We start from the raw sequence: 9,521 nt of genomic DNA, 5'->3' as shown, positions 1-9,521 counted from the left end.
TAAAAATCCACTTTGGTTATAAGGCAACTCTGTTTTATTGAGTGTAGTACAGCTGTATGGAGAGAGTCCTGCAGACAAACAACTTCTCTGCTGGCAGTGTGAAAAGCAGATATATTTTTACATGGTAGCAACTTAAACCAATTAGCAGTTGGCGAAATACTAAAGCAAAACAAAGATCAAGGAAAACTTCTTCATTATACTTTATAAACAGGTGGCCATAACTCTTCTAGTAATGTCAGATTGACCTGGATGGTCAGTCCTCCTTATCAAGCTAGCCTATTTGTCTTACACAGTATTTCAAAAAATCTTGACCGTTACAAATTCCAATTAAGCATTTCCTTCCAATTAAGCAGCTTCAGCATTACAGCATATTCAGGCACATACATCATTCCAATCCCATCATGAAGTTTTCTTGCAACTACATACAGAGGCCTACATACAGACTAGGTATATGAAGGCTTGTGGCCTTGCTTTCTCACTACTATGACCAAACTTGTATTGCAAGGATTGGGAAGGACATTTGAGACAGCTGTGCACAAAAGGCCTCTCTAGATTCTCCACCCTATCTGTGAACAAAGAAATTAGGGTGACAATTTCTGCAAATTTCTCCAGGGGGAGTAGAAATTCTTAAGTTTCTTAGGTAGGGCTCAAAATTGGTAGTGGTTGTAGCACAGCTTAATTCTTTAATATGTTTTTTTGGGGGTGGGGTTTGTGTTGCTGCTGCAAGTGGGAACAGCATCAACTATGTTGGCAGACTGCTCCTTGTTTTGAATCTACCACAATGCAAGTGTGAGGGGCGGTGTTATGTCTAGATCCAGGGGAAAGGTGGCATTAGTGCTGTGCCTAATCTATCCTTGAATTTCCTGGAAGTTTTTTCTTCCATCAAAGAGGTTTCCATTCTTGGTGTGTTTTATAGTTCATTTTTGTCCTTTTTTTGAACTCGCCTAATCAATGTGAAATGGCTGAGGATGCTGTGCATGTGTTTTCTTGGTATGACCCTTCCCAGGTTGGCTGTGCTTCCTGATCTCAAAAAGACTCGTGGGAGGAATTCCCTCATAATGTCTACCCCCGAGTGTTACTTGAAGTGTGGGATGTGGAGGAGGGTACATGCTACCAGAGATAAGATTGTACAATGAAAAACAGGGCACTTGTGCATACTCCTTGTCTACCTGCTAAGTTATCTATGTAGGATTCATCCATTTCAGAATGAATACTACCATTTTCTGTTAAGAATTCAAATGAATTTTAAAATAATCTCAGAACTACAAAAATGTACATACAAAGGGGTTTTATTTTTCATTACAGCTAGGGGGAAATAGTAACACAAAAGCACACACATAGCTGGTTTAGGCACAGATGGTTTCCATTCATCCATTATTTTGGGCTTGTGTTCTGCTTCAATACCTTCTGGAGAACCCGAAGTACTATCGCCAATTGTTCAGGTGTCATTTTTAAAATCCGTTCCTGATTGTTAAGCATTTCAGATATTAAGCCTGCTTGATTTTTCGGAGTCTCAACTGCAGAGGAAAATGGTCTGGATGAATCTTTAGATGCGAGAGCAACAGCACTTGGAACTGTGCTCGGTCTTCCATGGCTGGAGCTGCTTTCTGAAACTCCTCCTAAATCGATAAGAGCTCTTTCTATTGCTTTTTCAAGGTGCTTGAAAGCTTCCACATCTAAATCCTCTGTGCCTGCAAGAGTCTAAATAGATTGAAATAAAAGCAGATAGCTGTTTTATGTATAATAATCATGATGATGACAAAATTCATACCAGATCAATAATATTTTTCATACATTAGCACTTAGGAGTTGGCTTATTTTATGATAAAAACTGCATTGTTCTTTATTTGTTAGTATGGGCCTGTTCAGGCAATACATTAAGCCTTTTGCAGCAAATGGTTAGTGAACATGTTTAAACCGTGGTTATGTAGCCACCATGGTTAGGAATGTTTCACACAACACACTAAGCCATAATGTTTAGCTCAAACTGCTTAACCACCATGGCCTTAGTGTGTCATCTGAACAGAGTCTATACCTTACTCTTTCAGCTATCAAATTCATGCCATTTTTAATTGCTGGACCAGATAAGCTCCCAAACGCTGCATCTAATCAGTTGTCACTGGAAGCATCTTTCTCCTCCCCACTTCCCTGCCCTCCATTGAACTGCTGTGACTGTTCATAAACATAGCAAATATTCTGAATGGCAATTGGCAGCGAAACAGTGCAGGTTGGGAAACGAAAGGTCAGATTGCTTGCGGGAAACCTTATGCAGCTTCTAGAGGTGAAGAGCAATATACTGTTGATGCTGGACACTTGAGTTAAGAGATCAGGTTGTAATGGGTTCAGAAGCAGGAATGTGGGGAAAGAATTAGTGGAGAAAACATTGTGTTAAGGAAAAGAGAGGCCAAGGATGCATAAGTGTCCTTTGTCAGGCTTAGGGAACAAAGGGTGAAAATAATCCCACAATGCCAAACACTATATTTAATGTAACTATGGTGGGGGTGAGGGGAGGTTTTTAACTCTTCTCTTCCACATCCCAGTCCTGATAAAAAATAATCTACCTTGAAGCTGCTATTTGGTTTGGGAGGGCAACTCCCCCTTGAATGCTAAATAGCAGTTTGGGAGGAGGGAAGATTTTTGTCAGAACTATTACACGGGAGAAAAGGGTTGGCAACCCTGTTCAGACAACACACTAAGCCATGGTTAGGCTGCTAACCCTTCTGCAGCAAATGGTTGGTGAACGTGTTTAAACCATGGTTATGTAGACACAATGGTTAGGAATGTTTCACACGTGACGCTGTGCTCCATCACACCAGCCTTTTATCGCACTCTCGTCATGCCTGGTTTGTGGTTTTGCAATGCGGTACTCACATGACATCACTGTCCTGCACTCATCTCGCCTCTTCCTCTCCCTTTTCTATCTTATTTTATCCGTTTCTATCCGTTTACTAACAGGGACTGGGATCACATTATGCCAGTCCTTTTACAACTTCATTGGCTGCCAGTCCAGGTCTGGGCCCGATTCAAAGTGCTGGTATTGACATTTAAAGCCCTAAACGGTTTGGGGCCAGGTTATTTGAAGGAACACCTCCTCCCATATGTACCTGCCCAGACCTTAAGATCATCCACAGGGGTTCTTCTCCGTGAGCCCCTGCCAAAGGAAGTGAGGCAGGTGGCTACTAGGAGGAGGGCTTTCTCTGCTGTGGCACCCCGGTTGTGGAATGAGCTCCCCAGAGAGGTCCGCCTGGCGCCTACATTGTACTCCTTTCATCGCCAGCTGAAGACCTTTTTATTCACTCAGTATTTTAACACTTAATTTTAACTTAAATTTAAATTATACTGTTTTAACTCTGTATTTTAACCTTATATCAATTTTGCTGCGTGGTTTTATCCTGGTTGTGCTTTTTATACTGTATTTTGTATTTGTGCTTTTAACCTGTTGGTTGTTTTATGATGGTTTTAATTTTTGTGAACCGCCCAGAGAGCTTCGGCTATTGGGCGGTATGAAAATGTAATAAATAAATAAATAAATAAATATTTTGGAGTGGGGAAAGTCTGGTTTATTTCCTCCATGCGGGATTAAAGTGCCCTTCCATCCCCGTGTATTGCTGTCCTCGTGGGTTTTCTTTTGTTGGGGGCATGTGCTTTGAATGTGTGCTTGCTGACAAAAGAGGAGGGTGGTTCTCTTCCAGCACACCGTGTCAAATGAACTGAGCCAGTCGAACGGGCTCTGCCTGCAGAACTGGTGCCCAGCCAATTAAATGTTGAATCGGTAAAATGCTAGACAACAAAGCCAGAGGGAGGGGGGAGAGGCTCCCATGTCCATCACCTGACAAGAACCAATGAAGTAGAGAGGTGGTGAGAAGGGGCGGGGTGGAGAGGGCACAATAATGGGAGAGCAGACAAGTAAAAAGAGTCCCCCAGTACACTTACGATCGTGAGAGACAAGCACGTGCCACATTAAAGAAATGGAGGTCAAAATCGCGGGTGCATACCAGAAAAAAAGTAGGTGTGATGGAGCTCGCTAAGCCATAATGTTTAACTCAAAATGCTTAACCACCATGGTTTAGCATGTCCAAACATTATTATCCCCTTCAAAACAATAATCTTTATACAGTCAAAGAACACTGCAATGAAACTGTCTGGCTCACAATGCCAAACAACCATAAAGTGCTGGTTTGATGGGCTCATTGGTGTAGACCAGTGGTGAGGAATGCTTTTCTGTCAAGAGCCACATTTACAAGAGTAATCTGTCTGGGGCCCCATGCTGGCAGATGGTGGGGACTGTAACATAGTTATTTATTAAATTTATATACCGCCCCATAGTCGAAGCTTTCTGGGCAGTTTACAAAAGTTAAAAGCTATACATTGCAGGAATGTACAGCTTGTTCTCTCCCACCCCATATCTGAATGGCTGCATGAAACTAGGCTGAGAGGGGCATGTGTTCATTGGGGAATGGGTTCTCCCACTCCAGGCATAGACTAACCAATTGCCATTAAGCTCTCTAGGTAATGTAGGAGACCTCAATTGTGAAATCTGTCATGTTTCTTCGAGATGTGCAGCTTAAATCCTTCTATACCACAGTAGCCCATGGTCCTGACCTGCTATCAGTTTGGAAAATGTAAAGGCATTAAAGAATATAGTCCTATATGTGCTGCAGTTAGATATATTTGTGGTTTTCAAGCTCAAAGTTGATAATGTTCTTACCAAAGTATTTCCTTTTGTACGTCCATAAGGTGGGATCGTTGTTGCAGATGATTTTTCCTGAAGATTTTTGGACCGGTTTTGTAGCTGTGGATCAGACAGGGCAGCAGTCTTGCTAAGGGATTTTTTGGGTTTCACCTCATTATCGCGTTTCTTCTCAGCTTTCTGCTTCAGGCTTTCCTTTCCCACACCAGTTGAGGATGCTATTGTTTTTAAATCCTTCTTGTTTTCGGTCGTGCTAATTTTTGAAGGAGGTGGTTCACCATGTTTTTTACATTTTAAACACTCCTTAGCTACGTTTCCATTATTTGTCCTTTCCTTCTTGTTATGTGTGTGTGTCATTGTTTGCTGTGGATGGTGTGATACGGTGTCCTTTTTGTCAGTTTTCCTCCTGCTTTTTGACTTTTCATGATGTTTGCTTGCTGGCTTTGCTTCTTCCTCGGACTCTGAGTGTAAAAAGCGAAATGTCTCAGGGTTTACTGGAAAGGAAGGCTTGGAAAGGTAATTTGGAGGCTTGGAGAGATAGTTTTTTATTTCAGTTTGTATACCAATATCGTGTGCACTCAAAAAAGATGAAAAGGCAAATGGTTCTGAGATTCTCTTCGAAGGTTCATCAGGGGGTTTGCTTTTTAATCCTGCTTCAAACGATCCTCTCCTTAAATTTAGCATCTCCAGATTTTCAGGGTAACCTGGCAACCTGTGACATTCCCTTTTAGAACTATGTTTTGCTTTTTTTGTAAGATACATGGTCTGAGTTTCTTGGTTCTTGGTTTCTACTTCAAAAATACTGTTTTCAGCATGGTCTGGATTTTCTCCTCTTACACGATATTTCTCACCTGTTGAAATTTCATGAAGACTTTCCTTTGAACGACTTTTCTCACTGTCGAATACAGCTACGTTACTAACTTCTGAACGTTCTTCACCACTTGGCAAAGTTATAAGACTGTGGCATTTATCCTTTATCTCCACTCCTTTGCTTATTCCAGTTTCAGAACTGCTTTGATTGGAAAGATTCACAGAACTTTTCTGAAAAACTGATGTTAAACCTTTTACTTCTGATTCTGAAAGCTTGTGTCTTTGGCCTTCTTTCAGAAGCCTGCTTAGGAGACACTTTAGATTTTGTAGTTCTTCATCTGAAAACCTATCTTGCAGGTTTTGAGTTAAGGAGGATGGTGAATGCACACTTTGTCCTTCATTGGGTAAATCTGAGGCTTTAACTGCCGTTGGTGATGTTTCTTTCATCACAACTGGAAACCATTTTTCAAGTATCTTACTTAACTCCTCCTCTGTGATCAGTCCTATTTCTGAAAGCCTTTCTGAAAGATGGTCATAGATCTTCTTATTCAATGCAAACTTCAGATTGGCAATTTCACTTTCTGAAAGTGCTTCAAAGAGATTTTGAACACTTTCACTTAGTGCAGGTGTCTCTTCAGCAAGGCTTTCTTTAGTATGTTCCCTTTTCATGTTCAAGGACAACTTCCGGCACACTGTTTCAAAATCTTCTGTACTTAATCCAGTTTCTGTAAGTTTATCTTTAAGGTGATCCTGGAGCCCTTTGCTTAAAAAAGTTTTTAAACTTGTTATTTCTGCTTTTAAAACTCTTTCAAGGAGAATGTCATGACTGGCAAGTTGCTGCTTAATATCTGTTTCTGTGCTCAATGGCAATGTTACTCTAATTATTTCTAGTGATTGTTTGGAGTGTTCATGTCTTAAGTCTGTTGAACCATCTTGGCTTTTAACAGGTAAAATAGACTCTCTATCAGAATCTATTTTGCTTTCGGAGAAACCTTTCTCTGTAACTATTGGCTGTTTTTCATGGCTACTTTCTTTACTATGCTGCTTGGATTCAGTTTTAGAAATGTTTCCTAATTGACTGCTACTTAGTGATTTCAGTGTAAATATTTCAGTTTCCTCGAATAAACTTTTCCTTCTCTCAAACGAATCACTTGAACTTGGAAGAGAAACCTTCTGGTCTTTCTCAGCTAACTCCATATCTGGGATTATTCCCTGTTCAGACAATTTCTTTATTAGACGAGTTTGCAAGTTTTCACTCACAACATCTTTCAGCTTTCTTAGGTCTGATTCTGAAATCTTCTCGCTGGAACTAGGTTTTCTTTCCTTGGATAAATGTTTCTCCCTATCACTTGGCAAATTGCTGTCTTCTAATTCTTGGGATATTTCTGTTTCTGAGAGTCTCTTCACAACTAGGTTTTCAATATTGTCACTTAACAGTGATTTCAGTGCTACTACTTTTACAAGTTTATCAACAAGAACGGTTTCAAGAGACTTTTGAAAATATATCTGGACCTCTTTTGTTTCTGCTTCTGATAGTTTATCTCCTGATCGCTTCTGAGAAAAACCAGGTAGTTCATCTTTGTCTTGCATGGCAGGTTTTTGGTCTTCGTCTTCTAAATCCATTTTCTTTTCTATGAGTCTTAGTATAGACAGCTGTTCACCACTTTTGATTGGTCGATAGTCTGAATAACTGTTTGCTTTAGTCAAAGACAGCTCATGAGGTGGATCTTGATCTTCCTGTTCTTTGATATCAGTCGCTGAAATTTTTTTTTCCAAATGACTGAAAACATCTCCTTTGCCTGTACGAAATGGAGGTGGTTGTACTTTACAAACACGTCTCAAGAATGGTTCAAACTTGTTTCGGCTAAAAACAGCTTCTTGGAACTGTGATTTTTTTAAAAAAAAAGAAGAGAAGAACTCATAATTATGGTATTTTGAACAATTCAATACGAACAGGGGAGGTATGTGAAATATGAAGATCCTGTGACCATATTAAAAAGGGATTTTAGAAAAGGCTTACAAATGATTTAAAATCCTTGGCCAAATTTTCAATGCAATGCAATAAAATGAGGAGCATGAAAAGGAAAAATTGTATACAAAGGTCAATAGTAAAAATTTACATGTAAATTCTGTTCCTACTTTGAAGTAAAGGCGAAACGCAATGCTTTTGCATTTCAACTGGGCAGCCATTTGTATGCTAGCAAATAAATCTAATAGCATATTGGATGGTAGAAGCACAAGTGCCACTATGATTGTGTTGTATTGGTGTCACAAACTAGTGCTGATCATTGGGTTGGCTTAACACATTTGCTTGAACTGCTAAACGAACAGCGGCTACCTCTACCAGACGACTCACATACCTGCTCCCTGGGACAGGCACATGCCATCCCTGGGTGGGGTGCTGCGGGATGTGAACGTCCCTTTCCCCTGCTCCTGCTGGCGACTGGGGACGGGGTTGCTAGGAATTCCTGCCACTGTTCAAGAGTGGCAGGAGCTCCTAGAATCTCCTGTCGCCAGCCGCCACCACTTTGCAGCGAACGTGGTTTATTGCTATTCCAAGAAGATGCACTGCAGCCGCCACCATAGCAAGAAGGAGGCAGCAGATGGATCCCCTCTCCTGTCAAGGGAGGAGAACCATCTGCCACTTCTTGCTGCGGTGATGGCCACATGGCATGTCTTCCTCCATGGCCATAGCAAGACGGAGATGGCGGATGGATCTCCTCTCCGCTGCTTCTTGTGGTGGCCGCGTTGCATCTTCCTGCACAGCCGCCACTGTGGCAAGGAGGCGGGGAGCAATATCCTAGGAGAGGCTATTGCTCCCCCACCTCCTTGCTGTGGCGACGGCTGTAGAAGAAGATGCAACGCGGCTGTTGCTGCAGTAACAAGGGGCATCTCTCCTCTGCCCCTCTCCACGAAATGGCGGCACATCAATACGGTAAGTGGGAACCAGTGCCGCCATTCCGTGGGGAGGGGGGAAGGGGGGAAGAGACAAAGAGTCAACACTGTGGGCTCCGTGCACACCACAGTTGAGTATTAGCATGTCGCAGTTTGCAAGAAAAAGATAGGGGAGGGGTAGAGTGGGACCATGAGACGTCTCTATGGTACTGCGAAGGAGATGAAGGTGTGAAAGGTGAAAAACAATCCTTCCCCATCAAAAAATAAAATTAACTGAAGGCGCAATCCTATGCTTGTTTAGACAAAGAGAAGCCCTACAATTTCCAACAATCCCCAGCCAGTCAAGCTGTCTGGAACATGCTGAGGTTCTCCATGTTAAAAAAAAGAAGAAGAGAGAGATTCTTTTCTTACCACAAGCCCCCATCTTGGATCTTTTTGTGTTCAAAAAGGGCGTCTTCAGACATTGACGGACAGCGACCATGTGCTTTTTAATTGGAAAGGGAATGTGATTGAAATGAATAGGCTGCAGTAAAACAGCACTATCTAATGGCGGAATAAAATTCTGTCATAAAGAAATAGTGGATTTAATCTGTGTTAAAATAAAACAGGATGGCTGGGGGAACGGGCAGGAGATGTTCTGTTTGCTGCTTACGAAGTCATGAAATTGATCTGCAAACTTCCAGAAGTGGCTCATTTAGACATCCCCACTGAGAGTTGTAGGACTCCCCCCCTCTGTCTAAACATGCACAGGATTGCACCCGAAAGAAATTAGCAATGTGTCAATGGAGAATGTGTGGAGATATCCCCCAAAACCCTAATAGTCAAAAGGCCAATCAAAAACCTGCCTGCTCTCTCTAAGGTAGACAAACAATAAATAATGAAGGTGAATGCAGAAGAGTGAGAGGGGCATCACAAAGCATTTTCACAAGGCATTGTACGTAAAGAGGGATTTTTCATACAAAACATCCAGAAAATGGGTTGCTTATCGGGCACAGGAAGTGCAATGAAGCCAGACTGTACCAACTCCTTGCCCTATTTTCTGTGACAGATCACAAACAAATGAATGGGACAGGAAATGCTGTGTTGCCACCACCACAAAGACACATTGCCAATTCTACTTAAGCAC

At 41.7% G+C, this 9,521-nt stretch overlaps 1 protein-coding gene across 1 annotated transcript in view; it reads right to left on the bottom strand.

The window, feature by feature from the left end:
• Positions 1 to 1,286: 1,286 nt before the first annotated feature.
• C2CD6 (C2 calcium dependent domain containing 6) overlaps positions 1,287 to 9,521 on the bottom strand; it is a 33,966-nt gene continuing 25,731 nt past the window's right edge. Inside the window, exons 13-14 of the mRNA XM_063115885.1 lie at positions 4,709 to 7,384; positions 1,287 to 1,701 (exon numbers count right to left, since the gene is read on the bottom strand). Coding sequence (XP_062971955.1) covers positions 1,375 to 1,701; positions 4,709 to 7,384 — 3,003 coding nt within the window. The 3' untranslated portion in view covers positions 1,287 to 1,374. The remainder of the gene's footprint in view (positions 1,702 to 4,708; positions 7,385 to 9,521) is intronic.

Source organism: Elgaria multicarinata, chromosome 2 (assembly GCF_023053635.1).
Source record: "Elgaria multicarinata webbii isolate HBS135686 ecotype San Diego chromosome 2, rElgMul1.1.pri, whole genome shotgun sequence".
NCBI classification, from domain to species: domain Eukaryota; kingdom Metazoa; phylum Chordata; class Lepidosauria; order Squamata; family Anguidae; genus Elgaria; species Elgaria multicarinata.
The sequence above is the reverse complement of the archived record's forward strand: the minus strand, read 5'-3'. Positions and strand labels throughout refer to the sequence as shown.